Here is an 18,846-nt window from a genome sequence, read left to right as displayed (position 1 = left end):
TCAAAAAAAAAAGTTTTTTAATGAAATATTGTAAACAAACATTTGAGTGCATATGGAAGCACAGACTCAACATTTTACATATGTCCCATCATCTAGATTTGGCAAGTTTGGTTAACATTTTCCTACCTTTTCTTCAAGCCCCCTTTTTTAAAAGAAATAAAATGTTTTAGATGCAACTGAATGTCTCACTCCCACCCCTTGTGTTTTTAAAATTTGTATATAATTATTCATGAACATAATTACTGCCCATGACCTCTGGGAATTATTTATTCTGATTTCTTTTTTTTTTTTTTTTTTTTGAGACAGAGTCTCACTTTGTTGCCCAGGCTAGAGTGAGTGCTGTGGCGTCAGCCTAGCTCACAGCAACCTCAAACTCCTGGGCTTCAGCGATCCTCCTGCCTCAGCCTCCCGAGTAGCTGGGACTACAGGCATGCACCACCATGCCCGGCTAATTTTTTCTATATATATTTTTAGTTGTCCAGATAATTTTTATTTCTATTTTTAGTAGAGACGGGGTCTCGCTCAGGCTGGCCTCCTGACCTTGAGCAATCCACCCGCCTCGGCCTCCCAGAGTGCTAGGATTACAGGCGTGAGCCACCGCGCCCGGCCTATTTATTCTGATTTCTTGTACTCAGACAACCAAATAAATTGTTAGCTAGAGGACACTTAATTTTTTTCCTCATTTGCTTGTAGATAAAAGGAAACAAAAATCTAGACCAAAAACAAATTTAGAGTTCACATCCTACAGCTTCTGATAAATTTTCAACGTGGTCTCACGTTTGCACACCAAGAGCTAAGCTTCCATGCAGTTCACAGGCAAGCTTGTCACAAGTAACACTGTGATCACCAGACTAGGCTTTCACACTTGAGGTGCTGTTCTTAAAAATGAAACAGGTACTGGAATTACTAATTCAGCAGTACTTTAGAATGCTTGATTTCCCCCAACAATGAAGCAATTAAATTGGGTTGATTCCCAAACCCAAGGAAGAAGCCTCAGGTTCTACCCTGCTTAAATGGGTGAGCAGGAAAAGAGACTCATTGCACAAGTTCTCCCTAACGGTGCACTCTAGGGTGGCAGTCACCTGCTTTTCTGTCAGTTGACAGATATTAAATATATAACACAGCCTGGCCAGAAAGACACAGATTCAAACCCTGGCCCACTACCTCCTAGCAATGTGAATCTGAGCAAGTTATCTAACCTTTCGAAGCCTCAGTTTCCTCATCTATAAAACAAGGATAGTAGTTGTAAGGATTAATCTAGAGTAGGGATCAGCAAACTTTCCACAAAGAGCCAGAAAGTAAACATTTTAGGCTTTGTGGGTCACAGCCTCTGCCACTACGGAGCAAGAAAGCAGCCACAGACAATATGTAACAAATAGACATGATGGCTGTGTTTCAATAAAATTTTATTTACAAAAACAGGTAGCCAGATTTGGCCATAGTTTGCCACCCTGATCTAAAGAATGTATGTAAAGTTCCTACCACGGTGCATGCTCAATAAATGGTAGTTGCTATTATTGTTGCTGTTGTTTTTATTAAAAGTTAAAAAGAACCTAACAGTTTATCAGGAGCTTTCACATCAATTAACTCATTAATCCACCAGCCTTGCAAGGTAGAAAGAATATTAATATCCTTGTTTTCTAGATTAAGAAAGCAGGGCTCAGAAAGATTAAGAATCTTATCCATGGTTACAGCTAACAGGTAGCTGAGCTAGATTTTGAATATGTCTTCTGCCTCCAAACCTGTGGCTGTTTTTCTTACACCGTCACCACCAAGTTGGATGTGCTAGACCGATTAAATAAGTGGAGATTTCTGTGAAGATCAGCTTTGTGTAATTGTGATATGTAGGCTAAGCCAATTGGTGGGTCAGTCGGTCATTCATTCATTTGTTTATTTAGAGACAGAGTCTCACTCTCTGTTGTCCAAGCTCAGTCAGTTAGTTAGTTATTAATTAATTAATTAATTAATTAAGAGACAGGGTCTCACTCTCTGTTGTCCAAGCTAGAGTGCAGTGGTGCAATCATAGCTCACTTCAGCCTTGAACTGCTGGGCTCAAGCGATCCTCCCACCTTGGCCTCCCCAAGTGCTGGGATTATAGGTATGAGCCACTGTGCCTGGCCTTGTATGATTTATTTATATTAAGAACATTCATGGCCGGGCGCGGTGGCTCACGCCTGTAATCCTAGCTCTGGGAGGCCGAGGCGGGTGGATCGCTCGAGGTCAGGAGTTCGAGACCAGCCTGAGCAAGAGTGAGACCCCGTCTCTACTAAAAATAGAAAGAAATTATCTGGCCAACTAAAAAATATATATACAAAAAAATTAGCTGGGCATGGTGGCTCATGCCTGTAGTCCCAGCTACTAGGGAGGCTGAGGCAGTAGGATCGCTTAAGCCCAGGAGTCTGAGGTTGCTGTGAGCTAGGCTGATGCCACGGCACTCACTCTAGCCCGGGCAACAAAGTGACACTCTGTCTCAAAAAAAAAAAAAAAAAAAAAAAAAAAGAACATTCATGCCTTCTGAGCAGAGTAGATGCTGAAGTGTCAGAAAGACTCCTAAATTAGGTCAAGAGGTAATCACTGCACCTTCATTCCTGGGACCTAGGGGATAAGTAAGACTATGAAGACCAGATGAAGCCAAGCCATTTGTTTCTTTTTCTTGGGCTGCAGCTGAAGTATCATCCACTAGGCAGCTGGCCTCCTGTCGCAATAACCTGTCGCCATCACTGCTGCGGTGAACATTCATCCTTGGACTCTGTATCTTGAACTGTCTGCTTGATCAGAATGAAATCCTACAAGACAGGAATAAACATGATTTAGAACTCATAAAACAGGTTTCTAAGAAATTCCATGGTATGAAAGCCAAAACAGAAAATTGATGGACAGCTCTCATTCTTGTTCTCAGGAGAAATGGGCATCTGAAACATTTTTGTGATTTTATATTGAGAGGAATTGGGCTGATTTAAATGGTCTTTACCAAACCACAAAGAATGCTGATAAACTTGCTACCAGGGAATAATTTTAAGCTTTATCCATAAATAGACATCAAATTCACTGATTGGCCACATTCATGATCCATTCTACATATTAAATGGTGGTAAAATAATTCAGTGTTGTTTATACGATAGAGACATGGTCAGGGGCAATTGTTCAATTAAAGAAAACCTGCCCATGTTTTAAAAAACTGACACATACACTCTTCTAACAATTAAACACCAGGAAATTAAAAACAATCACAACCATAATGTCTGTATGAGAGCCATCTGTGCTTAAAAACAAAAACAAACTTTGGTTTGTAGTGCTCAAGTTCTCTCTTTTATCTTCCCTTTTCTTTCTTTTACCCTGTGTACCTTATGCTCAACTCCCAAACTCCACCTCAAAATCATATTGCTGTAAGGCTAACCAGGTCATCTCTCCTGCAAGAAACTCACAATCCCCATGCCATGAACAGCACATACCAAGTGACTGACATGTGCAAGACACTCACTGACCAGGGAGAAGGGAGGAGCACACACCTTTCTATGGGGTAATCACACCCTGCAACTCTTCCATCCTCACCAGCTGCCCAACTACTCAAAACATTCCTGAAGTTCACCCTACTTAGCATTTTCACAGTTTATACTCTACTAATTTTCACTTGGCATTCTGCTGGAAGAATCATCTTCAATCACCAGTAATTTGTACGTATATGGATTGCATGCTTAACAATATTTTAGGAAGCAGGAAATTCACCAAGGGTAGTAACAAATTTTAATACTCCAAATTTCCAGACATACCAAGCATGTAGTAGGTGCCAACAAACATCTATAATACACATAATAAATATGTGTAATGTGAATTAAATTTTTTTCTCTTTCTTTTAGCCTCTTTCCAGAAGAAATGAATTAAATTTTGAATCCCTTCATAACCTGTATTAAAATATTTTGAGCACAAGGTTGATCAGTTTACTGTCTATTTTCACTTGGATGAAATATAAAAATGACCACTTTGAAAAGAGGGATCAATGCATGTGCCTGAAAATAAATCATTTTTAAAAAGAGATACTTTCAAGCTGATGAAATCTTTATTCTCAGATAATGGCTCTTACAACATAAAGCAAACTGAAGAAATAAAGTGAATGTACTGGCACAAAACCTGCTCTGTGGCTTCAGCTTTTTCAGGATTACTCTTTCGTAAAGAAAAAACATATTCACATTACAATAAATGCAGACACATGAAATTATCTCTAGTGATTGGTAGAACCACCAATACTTCAAGTTTGACCCAGAAGATGTCAAAATAAAGTCTAGAGAACAAGATAAAGAAGGTCCACAGAACTGGAAAGAGCACTGACATCCCAAAGAGCATTAACAACCAAAGGGAGTCTGGTTCTTTAAGCTTAATCGGTTTTGAACCATAATGTTCCAATCTACCAATAGCTATTGCTTCTCTAGCTGCTCAAAACTAAGGCTGGCTGTGGTGGCTCACACCCGTAATACTAGCACTCAGGGAGGCCGAGGTGGGAGGATCACTTGAGCTCAGGAGTTCGAGACCAGCCTGAGCAAGAGCAAGACCCCGTCTCTACTGAAAATAGAAAAAATTAGCCAGGCTGGTGGCATGCATGTATAGTCCCAGCTACTCGGGAGGCTGAGGCAGGATTGCTTGAGCCCAGGAGTTTGAGGTTGTAGTGAGCTGTGATGAAGCCACTGCACTCTAGCCTGGGCAACAGAGTGAGACTCTGTCTTTTTTTTTTAAGCCAGTCAAGAGACTCTGTCTTAAAAAAAAAAAAAAAGTAACTTTCTGAACACTTCATAGACATTTGTACTTACTTTTTATAAGTAATACACGAATATACTGCCTTTTAAGAAAATGCAAACCTTACAGATAAGGCAAAAAGGACCCTTTGATCATCCTCAATCCCAGTCTCTTCTCCAAATAACTATCACTATTTGCTTGGTATGAATCCTTTTAGAATATTAAAAGGCATTTATACTATACAGATAAATTTAAAACACAAACTATATACTATATGCATAATTCTCATTCTGTAGTGTTTTTCTAAATTAATGTTGAGAACCATCCATGTTGGAAGATCTAGTTCACTCCTTCTAAACTGCTGCATAGTATTCTGATCCTATCTATGAATATTTGTTTATAACTTAACTATAACAATGCTTCAGTGAACAAGATCAGACTGTACTATGAAACTCCAAGAGAGGATCCAGTTTGCAGAGATTTCCCAAATGGATCTGGCCTCAGAACTCCTTTTTGCAAGAAACCTTCTCAGGACTACTAATGTTTAATGGCACACACTTTAAGAAATCACCTAATCCAGCATTTCCCAAAGTCCCCTATAATCCCAGAATGACAAAACAAAAATCTCTTGACCTATGAGAGAGAGGTTAGGCCCTTTCCCCAATCATAACTCAAGCTAAGAGGCAGGGATAGATTCCAAACCTGGGTCCTTGGATTTCCATATTCTTTCCATCCCATCACACTGCTTCCCCAAACCATCTTGTCTTCCATCCATTACTGATTCTAGAAGTTATTCTTTCCTCTATCGTTTGTCAGAAGTGAAGAGAAAATCAGTATTTTCCAGGGTCACTGCTGCTGAAGTTCATATCAAGTAGGAGTTAGGGAAGTAATGCAAAAATCCAGTGATTGAAACATTATTGGTGTTTTACTGCTCATAAAATTAATATGTGCTCATTAAAAAAATTCAGTCAATATAGAAAAATATAAACATTTGAAAAATTAATGATGTTGTGGTGAAATCTTTGCACATGTATCTTTGGGCAGTTACCCCATTATTTCCTTGGAATAAACTCCTAGAGGTAAAATCGCTGTGGAAAATGGTAATTTTAAAGGTTTGAGATGTACTGCCAGATTGACCTCTATAAACATCAATTTACCCTTCCAACAGCATGGAGTGTCCATTCTCCAGAACCCTTGTTAACAGTCATTGTTTCAGTCTTCCTCATCTTTATCTGATAAAGAAGACAGCTCATTTTAATGTGGTCATTTAAAAAGTCATTCATTCTCAACAATACGCCAAAATTTCACCTTTGAGAGCCTTAAAAATTTTGGGTGCTGGAGTTAAAACTCATGCTTGATGGATACTAGGTAAGAGCAGTGATTTATTCCTACCAAGTTTGTCTGGCTTCATTAGAATCACTGGATGCTTCCCATGACTTGCTCCCATCTCCCTGGAAGTCTATGAGATAATAAGACACAATGACAAGATCACCCACCAGATGAAAGCAAAGCAGGTTCTGGCAGAGGTAATAAAACTCAATTATGGTACCACTGTTAACACAATCCCAAATGGTTACTGATAATGAACATATTATTTCTATACGTCAAACCTGTAGTTTTAAAACTAAACACTACACAGCTTTCCAATGATGTAACTGGATCTTCTGTATTGTCTAAGCACTCATATCAGCGTGGTTTCTTTTTTAATATGTCAAAGCTGTAGAGGGCCGGGCGCGGTGGCTCACGCCTGTAATCCTAGCACTCTGGGAGGCTGAGGCGGGTGGATCGCTCGAGGTGGGTGGATCGCTCGAGGTCAGGAGTTCGCGACCAGCCTGAGCGAGACCCCATCTCTACTAAAAACAGAAATAAAAATTATCTGGACAACTAAAAATATATATATAAGAAATTAGCCGGGCATGGTGGCGCATGCCTGTAGTCCCAGCTACTCGGGAGGCTGAGGCAGGAGGATTGCTTGAGCCCAGGAGTCTGAGGTTGCTGTGAGCTAGGCTGACGCCACGGCACTCACTCTAGCCCGGGCAACAGAGTGAGACTCTGTCTCAAAAAAAAAAAAAAAAATACTCAATGTATATTTACCAAATGTCTACTGGGTGGAAGGCACGGTGCCAGCACTGAGACACACGAGATTGAGCAACACTTTCAAGGGCTGGCCCTCAGCTCCCAAGCTGGGTTAAGTGGGGATATATGAAAAAGATAAGTAAACTTCAGTAGATACACAATAGGTAGTACAGACCAGTGGTTCCAGATTCTTAAGCCTGTCCTCTGAGAGTCTTTCTCCATGAGCTTACACTGTGGTTTGGGAATTTGTAATTTAAAAAAAAGAAAAAACAACTTCTAAGGCAGTTCTCACCCACATTTAGGTTTGAGGATCACTAGTGTGATTGGGAAAAGGAAGTTTTCATAAAAGAGACAAAATCTGAGCAGGGCTCTAAAGTATAGGTAAGATTTTCTCCCTAACTTTTTATTTTGAAACTTCAAATCTATAGGAAAACTGAAACATTATAATCGGTACTTTTATACCCATTACTCAGATTCACCAGTGATCATCCTGCTTCACATCCTGCACCCACACTCTCTCTCTCTATATATATATATACATAGATGCAGTTGTCCCTCCTTATCCGAGGTTCCTGTGGTCCAAAAATATTAAATGAAAATTTCAGAGATAAAAACAATTCATCATATTGTTCTGAGCAGTGTGATGAAATCTCATTTGCTGTCCCGCTTTGTCCTGCCCAGGACATTAATCACCCCTTTTGTCCAGGGTATTCATGCTGTCTACACTACCCACTCATCAGTCACTTAGTAGCCATCCTGGTTATTGGGTTGACTGCTGTGGTATTGCTGTGTTTGTGTTCAAGTAACCCTTATTTTACTTAGTAACAGCCCCAAAGCCCGAGAGTAGTGACGCTGGCAATTTAGATATGCCAGCGAGAAGCCATGAAGTCCTTCCTTTAAGTGAAAAGGTTAAAGTTCTTTTTTTTTTTTTTTTTTTGAGAGAGTCTCACTCTGTTGCCTGGGCTAGAGTGAGTGCCGTGGCGTCAGCCTTGCTCACAGCAACCTCAAACTCCTGGGCTTAAGCGATCCTCCTGCCTCAGCCTCCCGAGTAGCTGGGACTACAGGCATGTGCCACCATGCCCGGCTAATTTTTTCTATATATTTTTAGTTGTCCAGATAATTTCTTTCTATTTTTAGTAGAGACAGGGTCTCGCTCTTGCTCAGGCTGGTCTCGAACTCCTGACCTCGGGCGATCCACCCGCCTCGGCCTCCCAGAGTGCTAGGATTACAGGCGTGAGCCATCGTGCATGGCCGTGGTTAAAGTTCTTGACTTAAGAAAAAATACAAAGGTTGCTAATATCTACAGTAAGAATGAATCTTCTACCTGGGAAATAGTGAAGAAGGAAAAAGAAATTTGTGCTAGTTTTGCTGTCACACCCCACACTGCAAAAGTTACAGCCACAGTTCATGGCAAATGCTTAGTCAAGATGGAAAAGGCATTAAGTTTGTGGGTGGAAGCCATTAACAGAAATGTTTTCTGACTGACAGCAATCGGGTTTGGTACTACTGGCAAGTCTTGGAATATACCCGCTTCAGATAAGGGGGAACCACTGTATACATATATACATATTTTTCCAAATCACTTGAAAGTTATAGACATCACAATACTTCATTCCTGATGCTTTAGCATGTGTATCTTGAAAATTAGAAATTTTTTCTACAGATCAGTGCCATCTTCACACCTAAGAAAATTAACAATTCCATAATTCCATCAATATACAATCCATAATCAAATCTACCCAACTGGTTTCATGTTTGCTTTTATAGCCTTTTTTTTTTTTTAACTATCTAAACACTAGATGTTCTCATTGCTAGTGGGCTGTCACTGCTTCTAGGCCACCTTCAGTGGACAAGTTGGGGATTTTTTTTTCTAAAAAGCAACCATGAGTTTATACTGATATCTTCAATTCAAATTTAATACTAGTTTTTCCTCATTTATTTTATATTAGTATATATTTTCCCTCACATTGAAAATCTTGGTCCATAACTGGTTTCAGAATTATAATGTGAATACCACTACTAACAATAAACCCACTAAGTTTAGGTGTTTGGGGGGCGGCAGTTCTTTTTGTCCTTAAGTACATCCCACTAAGGACGTATGGTCAGCATGCTATGTTCAAAAGTTATTTTTTCTCTGTGTATTCTGTAAGTTAGGTTCTCTTTATATCAATTATAGCATATTTTTCATTATTTTTTAAAATTTATTTGAATTTATTTTTTGAATATATAAAACACATGGTTCAAAAGTTAGTCACATAAAAAAAGAATGCTCAGACAAGTATCTCTCCTTTTCCCTTCCCCTCCAATCTGTTCCCATTTATTCCCTACAGAGGACTAGTTGTCTTAGTCTATTTGTGCTACTGTAACAAAATACCTGATTTATAAAGAACAGAAATTTATTTTCTCACAATTCTGGAGCCCGAGAAGTCCAAGATTAAGGCACTGGCAGATTGGATGTCTGGTGAGGTGGCTGCTCCTCATAGATGACGCCATGTAGGTGTCCTCCTCACATGGTGGAAGGAGCAGAAGGGCTAGCTAGCCCCCTTCAATCCCCTTTTAGAAGGCACTACTCCCATATATGAGGCTCTGCCTTCATGGCCTAATCATCTCCCAAAAGCCATGCTTTTTTTTTTTTCCCCAGAGTCTCGCTCTGTTGCCTGGGCTAGAGTGCCGTGGCGTCAGCCCAGCTCACAGCAACCTCAGACTCCTGGGCTCAAGTGAACCTCCTGCCTCAGCCTCCCGAGTAGCTGCGACTACAGGCATGCGCCACCATGCCCAGCTAATTTTTTATATATATATATTTTTTAGTTGTCCAGCTAATTTCTATTTTTTTTTTTTTTTTAGTAGAGACGGGGTCTCGCTCTTGCTCAGGCTGGTCTCCAACTCCTGACTTTGAGCGATCCTCCTGCCTCGGCCTCCCAGAGTGCTAGGATTAAGCCCCGCCTTTTAATACTGCCATTGCCTTGGGAGTTTAAATTCCAACACATGAATTTTGGAGGAACACATACGTTCAATCATAGCATGGATTTTATTAGTTTCTGCTTATCTTCCATGTTTCTCTTTGTAGAAATAAGCAAATATGTGTGTATACATATATTGTTTTTTCATTTTTTATTGAGGTAAAATTATAATTTACCATCTTTACCATTTTTAAGTATACAGATCAGTGGTAATAAATACATTTATATTCTTTTTGCCTTTCTTCTCCCCCAGCCTCTGGTAACTAACTACCAATCTCGTCTCTATTTTCATGAGATCCATTTTTCGCTCCCACATATGAGTACGAACATGCAATATTTGTCTTTCTGTGCTTGGCTTGTTTCACTTAACATAATGCCCTCTAGTTCCATCCATGTTCTTGTGAAAGACAGGATTTCACTCTTTTTTATGGCTAAATAATATTCCATTGTGTAGATATCCCACATTTTTTTTTACCCATTCATCCACTGATGGGCACTTAGGTTGATCCCATATTTTTGCTATTGTGAATAGTGCTATAATAAACATGAGAGTACAGATATCTCTTTGATACATTTATTTCCTTTCTTTTGGATATATACCCAGTAATATAATTGCTAGATCATATGGAAGTTCTACTTTTAGTTTTTTGGAGGTATGGCCATACCGTTCTCCATAGTGGCTGTACTAATTTATATTCCCACCAACAGTGTACAAATGATAGAACACCATATCCAGTCTTTTGTACCTTGCTATTTTTGCTTAACAATATATCCTGGATATCACTCCATAGGAATTCTGAGATCTTTCTCATTCTTTATCATGGCTGCATGATATTCCACCATGTAGCTGGTAATATGCAGAACTTCAATAACAAAAAGGGGAAACGGGGCATTCCAGACAGGGTGAATAGCAAATAACTGCCAGGAAAGTAAGAACAAACAAGACTTTATTATTACATGAAAGAGAGAGAGAGAGTAAACCAATCAGGCTAGACAGAGTAATGCAAAAAGGTGGGAAAAATCAGGGTCACCATCACATACAACTCCTGGAACGCCATGCATACCATCCTCTAAGGAACTGTGTACAACGCACAGCTTGGATGGCTGCACACCAACTGCCACACACCAATTGGGACCAGTTTAAAGAGGCCATTGAATTATGAGGTAGAACAGAGTTAGAATTTTCTTGTGAAGCCAAATTTTTGCAGAGAAGTATCATGTTCAAAATATTCCTGTAAGATAAATAAGGCCATAGACAGACTGAAGGGGTTATAAGAGGAAGTTGCTGGATTTGTCTAGGAGTGAGGTAGTAAGGATATTAATGAATTGACAGCAAAGAGAAGGGTAATGCCTAAAACAGTCTTGTCTCCCTTCAAAAAGTTTATAATCTAATTGTTGAGATTATACAAGAATTACATAATAAAAGTGATATTTTAGAATCAGAAGAAACTTTAGTGATATTGTCCAATTCCCAAATTTAGCTGATGATCAGAATCACCTAGAGGAGTTGTTAACAACATATGCTTGGGCCCCACTCCCCAAAGATTCTGATTCATTAAATCTGGGGTTGGAGCTGGAGAATCCGAATGTGTAACAAGCTCCTCAAGTGATCCCAATAACTGAACATGTTTGAGAATCACTGATCTAGTATTACCTTTTCATTTCATGGATGAGAGGCTGAATCACAACAGCATTCTTCACCAAGAATATTCTAAGAAATTACAATCTACGGGTAGGGGGGCCTTTTAAATCAAGACCCAAAACACGAAAGCTAAAAGAAGACAAATCTAACTACAAAAAAATCTGAAAACATTTTTATGACAAAGGATCCTATAAACAAAGACAAGAGACTTGAAAAACTACCTTTCTAACAGACTACAAAGGGTTATTATCACAATATTCCACGAAGTTTATGAAAATACTTGAAACTAACCCAATGGAAAAATGACAAAAGGATGAAAAAAGGGGCAAATACCCAAAAGAGAGTTGGTGAAACTTTAATAATAACCTGCAAAGTAGAATTTAAGGCAAAACAAACTACACAAGTTGGGCAAGGCAGAATATTCAAAGGATGTTTATTGCCAGAACCACTTCTGTTCTTCATTTCTTCCTTGGAATAAAACTACAACAAGAAGGGAAGCAGGAGAGAAGAGGGTATTACAACTTCACAGCAAAGCTGATTCCACTTCCCTTTTCCTTCCTTCTCTGTGAATCACAGGCCAGGCTAACAAGCTGACAGATAAAAATGCAATGACAGTAGTGACAAAATCCTAATTGCTTGGATAAACTTTCCTGTCTCCTGTACTTGACACGCCTAACTTACCACCTTAGTACCTTTTTGTCCATATAACCTATTAAGGACAACTTTTGTGCACATAAAATACCATATTAAGTTACCTGGATTTATATTAAGACTAAGACCTTAAATTCAATTTATAGTTAAACAGTCTAAAGCCCCTTAAACAGTTTCTTTTATAACTTTATCAGCCAAATTAAAAAATTTAATGTACTCTAAACAAAAAGATTTAAAGAACAGTAAAAACTCTTGTCCACACTATCCAGTGTAAAATATAAAACATGAATCCCCTAAGTTTGGTATTTCCATCAAAAATTGTAAACTATCTTTATAATCTTCATATATTTTTTTTCTTGTGTTAGCACTTCAACTGCCTACCAAGCAAATTTTAAGTACTCAAAAAGTTCCAGTAAATCTTTAAAAATTAAACTTATAAACAAAGTATAGCTGGGCACAGTGGCTCATGCCTGTAATCCCAGTGCTTTGGGAGGCCAAGGCGGGAGGATCCTTTGAGGCCAGGAGTTTGAGACCAGCCTGGGCAACACAGCAAGACTTCATGTCTACCAAAACAAGTTTTTTTAGAAATAGTATATATAAAAAGTTCCTAAATATTACATCATTGTTTTCAAACTCAGCAATTTTTTTCATCCTTAAACTAATAATCAAATCTAAACCAACTACTCAAGAACATATCTTAAATGAGAACAAATTAATTTGCTGAGATTCTTTAATGTCAAATTATTGATTTAACACACATTTTATATATTGTTTAAATACTTTATAAATACTTAAGACTCAAAAAACTTTATGAAATAGGTGCCATTATTACCTTCATTTTACAGATGAGAAAACCGAGGAAGGAGGAGGTTAAAGAAACTTCCCACAGTCACACAGCTACCAAGTAGTGGAGCCAGGCTGCTGGCATCATAGTTTATGCTGTTTACCATCATGCTGTGCGCTCTCTCCTTATAGGTCTGATTCATACAACCTTTCTGTGTTCATAATGGGCACACTTTTTCTGTTTAAATAATTGCTACAAAAGGACCTCTAAATCAGTTACCCCCAGATGGGTGTTGGTTTTATGATCTGAGTTCAAATTAAGATTTTACCTAATTCTGCTATAACTTCTTTCAACTTTATTACCTAAAAATTGGATAGACAAAATTTGATAATTTCCACACAAAGTATTGCATCTTTTGATTAGATTTAATTAGTTAAGATCATTCTAATGATACCTTTAGCTAGGAACAATCGAAGGCACACAGTAGGCCAAGCAAAGCTCATGACTCTTAAGAAAAGACCAGTCAACATATGATAGAATCTCCAGGATGAGGTCTCTAATATCCAGGATACTCTTCTGTTTGCTATTAACTAAAACTCCTAAAGAAGAGATATGCAGGCTTTTAAGGATAATTCAATGACAAACTTCTAGTAAATCCAAAGAATATACTATTAGCAATAACATTTTTAAAGGCAGTGCAATGAAAAAATAAAAAATGCATTAAGCTATTTTATAGAAAAAAGCTAAGTGTTCACATGGCAAGAAAAAGAGCTGAAGGCTTGAACAATAAATCAGTACTGGAGCAAGAGAACACGCAGAAAATTCTGGAGACAGTTCAAAATCACTGTGTCAGAAGATGGTGTAAAAAAGGTCATCTAGTTAAGGACCAATGCCAATCAGTATAAGTTTTCATGCATTCTTGGCAAAAACGGGGACAAGTAGATAATGTAACACACACAGGCCGGGCGCAGTAGCTCACGCCTATAATCCTAGCACTCTGGGAGGCCGAGGCGGGAGGATCGCTCCAGGTCAGGAGTTCGAGACCAGCCTGAGCAAGAGTGAGACCCCGTCTCTACTAAAAAAATAGGAAGAAATTAGCTGGACAACTAAAAAAATACATATATATAAATTAGCCAGGCATGGTGGCGCATGCCTGTAGTCCCAGCTACTTGGGAGGTTGAGGCAGTAGGATTGCTTGAGCCCAGGAGTTTGAGGTTGCTGTGAGCTAGGCTGACGCGAGGACACTCTAGCCCAGGCAACAGAGCAAGACTCTGTCCCCTCAAAAAACGAAAAAAAAAACCAACCCCCCCCCCCCCACACACACAGTATTATCTGAGGCCTAAAGCACTTGACTTTTTTTTTTTGTAATTGTGACAGGGTCTTGCTCTGTCTCTGACGCTACAATGCAGTGAGTCATCATAGCTCACTGCAACCTCTAACTCCTGGCCTCAAATGATCCTCCCACCTCAGCCTCCCAAAGTGGTAGGATTACAGGCCAGGAGTTTGAGGCTGCAGTGAACTATGATGATGCCCCTGCACTCTAGCCTGGGCAACAGAGCGAGACCCTGTCTCACAAAAAACCCAAAAACCAACCAAACAAACAAAAAACCCAACAATAATTCATTGTAACTTTCCTCCATAATTTTAATAACACTATTTTACATTTGTATAACATATGAAATTCAAATTTCATTTACATTTATTACTTTGTCTGATCCTTACAACCTTCTCTATGAAACAGAAGTTTTGAGCCTAGGATCACAGAGCTAGCAGTAACAGACAACTAGAAGCAAATCCTCTGGCCTGGGTCATGGATCTTTATACTACATCCCAAAGCTTTCCACAATTTTAGTAAGGCTCCCCTGCCTTGGTAAGCACAGAGATAAAGTCTACTTTATATCTATACTTATCATAAAACCTTAGTATTTCAAATAATGGAAAGAACAATCTAAATTTAAATAGTTATCTTGAAATAAATTATAATATTTTAAAAAACATTAACAACCAGCATTTTCCAAAAACTTAAAATTTGTCAGGCATGGTTCTAAGCATTTTACATGAATTAACTCAATCCTAAAAGTCCTCTGAGGTAGGTACTATTTCATAGACATAGAAGGTGATGAGTACTCCATACAAGCTAGTAACTGGAGGAGGCAGGATTTGAACTCAGGCAAGACTGACTCCAGAGCCCACATTCTTAACTACTACCCAATGAAGTGTAACTAGGACACTATCAAGCATATATTTTAATGGCACTGAAGTCAGGTGGACTTAAATTTGAACACAGGCTTAGCCACTTACTAGGTGTATGATTTTGGGCACTCAGTCTCTGTGCCTTAGATTCTTCATCTACAAAATGGAGATAATTAAATGGGACAATGATATAAAACCATTTAGTGCAGTGTCTGGTACATAATGTATACTTGGTAAGCCCTTACTATTGCTATTTTTATTTCTATTACTTTTATAAATATACAAGAACAATCCAACACTGTCTAAAATTGGAGACTCCAAGCTAAAATATCAAATGGCCTTCTTCTTTCATCCATACTTCTTTCCTTCCTACTATTCCAGAAATACATGTACTATGCCAACAATCTCACTTCCCATAACTTAAGAAATAAATGAGGTTAGATCAGTCTTAAATTCTACCTCAGAGATACCTAGAAATATCTAATAACTCTGGTAAGGCATTAGTATACTTACAATGACAACTTCAAAAGATTCTGGACATTGCTCAAGCATATATAATATCTAATAAAAAAAATCACCTAAGTATTTATCTAAACCTTTACTGAATCTTTTTTAAAATACTGAGTTCATAACATCTCTTGGGTTTTATAAGATAGCTATCTGCTCGCTCTTATTTGTCCTTTCACTTATTTCAAATTTAAAAGCATTCCTTATATTAGTATTCCTACTCTTCATGATTTATATGGTTGGATCATATTCTCTTTCAATCTCCATCTTTCCAGATAAGATAATATTGCTTTTGTAGTTATATCAAAGTCTCTCCATTTTCTTCATCTACTCATAATTTCTCTGGACCTCTTCCATTTTTGAAGCATTTTTCTTGATATGATTTAGTGGGAAGAACACTGGGCTAGGAGCCAGGAATCCTCACTGTCACCTCATCTCTCAGGTTATCTGAAAGATGAGAGGATTGCACTCAATAAATTTGTAATAGGTTCCCTTATATCTCTAAGCCTCATATTTCCATAACTCTGGGTCTTCCAACTAGAAAACATTGTTTTCCAACAATTCTCCTTAATTTTCTATTCCATTTAGCCAAGGAGGGGCAAGAAGGTCAGATTCCGGGTTCCAGAAAGACACGATAATCAGGAAGCCCAAGGCTACAGAAGGAAAGACATGACATCTTGTGAATCAACAGAAAAAGATCCATTAATAAGAGAAATGAGACACCAAAAAAAAAAAAACCAAAGACAGGAAAAAAGTCAGAAACACATGGCCTAACTCTAATCTCATTTCTACACATCTATTTGAAGGAGGAATAAGAAATAGAAAAAGGTTTTGGCAGCAGTAGAGGTTATTCAGCCCTCATTTCTGCCTCAAAGGGGCAATGCAACTCTATGCCATATTTGCAATGTTGTTGATAAAATGGCCTGCTACAGTGCTTTGCACAAAACAGACATTACTCAGATATTTGGTGACTGAATTAACGTACAGCTGAACTGAAAGCCCTCATAAATACTAGTACTATTATAGCTCAGAGAATCTGAGAGCTCAAGGCCATGGGAATTGGCTGCCCTGGGTCTCTGGGGGAGTGAGCTGGAAGCGGGGAGATTGGGCATTGCTTAAGCTCTGATGATATTGGAAGCAGCCCTCACAAGGAAAAAGTACAGATTAATCAGGCCTGGGCTAACTCTGAACCACCAAGGCAATATCAGAATATGTATGAAAGTCATTTCCTACCCTGGTGACAGGGTCCAAGAAAACACTATCTTTCCTCACATTGCCTTCCAGAGAGTCAGGGTTTCTTGGCCTATATGACTGGTTGGAGGCAGAGGAGGAATAAGTCATCAAAAGGATAAGGGAGTTGGGTAATTTTAAAAATTTCCAGCAAAAATTACCTATTGAGTACCATGTACACCATTCTGGTGACTGATATACTAGAAGCCCTGACTTTCACTATACAATTCCACCACTATACAATTCATCCATCTAACAAAAAACACCTGCACTCCCTAACTCTATTGGAAAAAAAAAAAACAAAAAAACCCAAATCCTAGCCCAGCCCAATGGTGATGTTTCTCAAAGTATGGTCCCTGGATCACCGGTAATAGACCAACGGAGGAAGGAAGTGCTTGCTTAAATGTGCACTCAGGGACCCATCACAGATCTTTAGGATCAAATTTCTAGAAGTGGTGCTAGGTTACTGCAACTTTATTATTAAGGAGCAACCTTATGTTCTAGAACTCCAGCCCAGAGAATTTTCTAGGGGATAGAGAAGTTGAGGGTGAAGTTCTCTGACTCTGGATTTGTCACATTAAGTGATGTTACTACAACACTCTGTTTTGGGGACCACTAAAAAACCACCTCAATTTTAACAGTTGCAGGTAGTGGTTTCATAGCAAACAGGAGTTGGCTCACGCCTGTAACCCTAGCACTCTGGGAGGCGGGGGCGGGGTGGGGGGGGCGGCAAAGTATGGCTTGAGCTCAAGAGTTGGACAACAGCCTGAGCATGTGCAAGACCCCATCTCTATTAAAAATAGAAAAAACTGGCAAGCATGGCGGCATACGCCTGTAGTCCCAGCTACTCGGGAGGCTGAGGCAGGAGGACTGCTTGAGCCCAGGAGTTTGAGGCTGCAGCGAGCTGTGATGATGCCACTGCACTCTACCGGGGGCGAGAGAGACTCTGTCTCAAAAAAAAAAAAGGGGGGGGGGGACTTGGAAATATAGTTTCCTAAGCTGGTTAAACAGTTCCTTCACAGCTCTGCTTATCATGTCAGCTTTTTCACTGGATTCTCATTTTAAAATAAATCAGTTCAACCCAGGAAATTTCAGAAAGAATCACAAACTGCATAATACAAGTTTTCTGATAGTGCAGAACTGGCCTCGTAAACCTGTAGACACTGTCTGGTACAGAAAGTAAGGTTTTATTTAAAAGCAGATGACCGGTTAAGGATCTCTGTTGCACTCAGAGCCACCGATGAGAGCCAGTAATTTGTGGGTGGCGGGGAAGGAAGACTCCGAAGCAGGGGTGAAAACACCGAGCAAAAGGCCCTCTGTGCTCCCGAGTTGAGGAGGAAGTGCAACCGACTACCCAATTTATTGGATTCAATTAATTGCCAGAAAAAACGCGTCTGCATGTGTTTTGCCAGTAAACACTCCAGGGTTCGTCCCGTTTCTCCCGGCGGGATAAGCCACCGGAGGCCTGCAGAAAGCAGTCAAGTTCTATTTCAGCTGTCCCCAGGGCTGTGTTTACCATTTCGGCAAAAAGTGACCTCCCTTCCCCGATGATCAGACTTTACCCTCAGCACGAAAGCAGGCGCCCGTCACCCATCTGCCGACGTTCTCCTCGCGCAGAGTTTAGTCCCGCGGCCTTTCGATCCGGGGTCCGGGCTGCCGCGAGCGTCCCGAGGAGACGCCACCGGGTCACAAAGGCAGGACTCGGGCCACGCCCGCCGTCGTTCGCCCTGCCGGGTCTTCGCGCCTGAACCCTTCCCGCGCCGCCGCTCACTCGCCGCCGCCTACAACGCTCCGGAGCTCGGAGCGGGAATCCGCCCGGGAGGCGCGCGCAGGCCGCGCCGCCAGAAGCCGCCGCCGGGACCGGCCGTGCCGCAGCGGCGCGCGCCCCCCGCCCTGGCCGGCGCGGCCACGCGGCTGAGTCACCCGGCGCTTCACGTTAAGAGTCCCCGCCGCGCGGGGCACGCCGGGAAGGCGCGGGGGGCTCCCGCCGGGGGCCGAGCGGTTGGGGGCCCGGGGAGGGCGCGGCCTGCCCGAACAGCCTGGGCAGGTTCGGTGTTCGAGCTGCGGATACCCTC

At 40.2% G+C, this 18,846-nt stretch overlaps 1 protein-coding gene across 2 annotated transcripts in view; it reads right to left on the bottom strand.

The window, feature by feature from the left end:
- Window positions 1–18,641, bottom strand: part of KCTD20 (potassium channel tetramerization domain containing 20) — a 33,115-nt gene extending 14,474 nt beyond the window's left edge. The window contains exons 1-3 of one of the 2 annotated variants that reach the window (XM_045543613.1): window positions 18,334–18,641; window positions 5,431–5,580; window positions 2,581–2,786 (exon numbers count right to left, since the gene is read on the bottom strand). In XM_045543613.1, coding sequence (XP_045399569.1) covers window positions 2,581–2,740 — 160 coding nt within the window. In that variant the 5' untranslated portion in view covers window positions 2,741–2,786; window positions 5,431–5,580; window positions 18,334–18,641. The remainder of the gene's footprint in view (window positions 1–2,580; window positions 2,787–5,430; window positions 5,581–18,333) is intronic. The other variant, XM_045543612.1, reaches the window with a different exon arrangement.
- Window positions 18,642–18,846: the final 205 nt, after the last annotated feature.

The sequence above is a fragment of the Lemur catta genome, chromosome 2 (genome assembly GCF_020740605.2).
Source record: "Lemur catta isolate mLemCat1 chromosome 2, mLemCat1.pri, whole genome shotgun sequence".
Classification (NCBI taxonomy): Eukaryota; Metazoa; Chordata; class Mammalia; order Primates; family Lemuridae; genus Lemur; species Lemur catta.
Note: the sequence above shows the minus strand (reverse complement) of the source record. Positions and strands in the feature narration are given on the sequence as shown.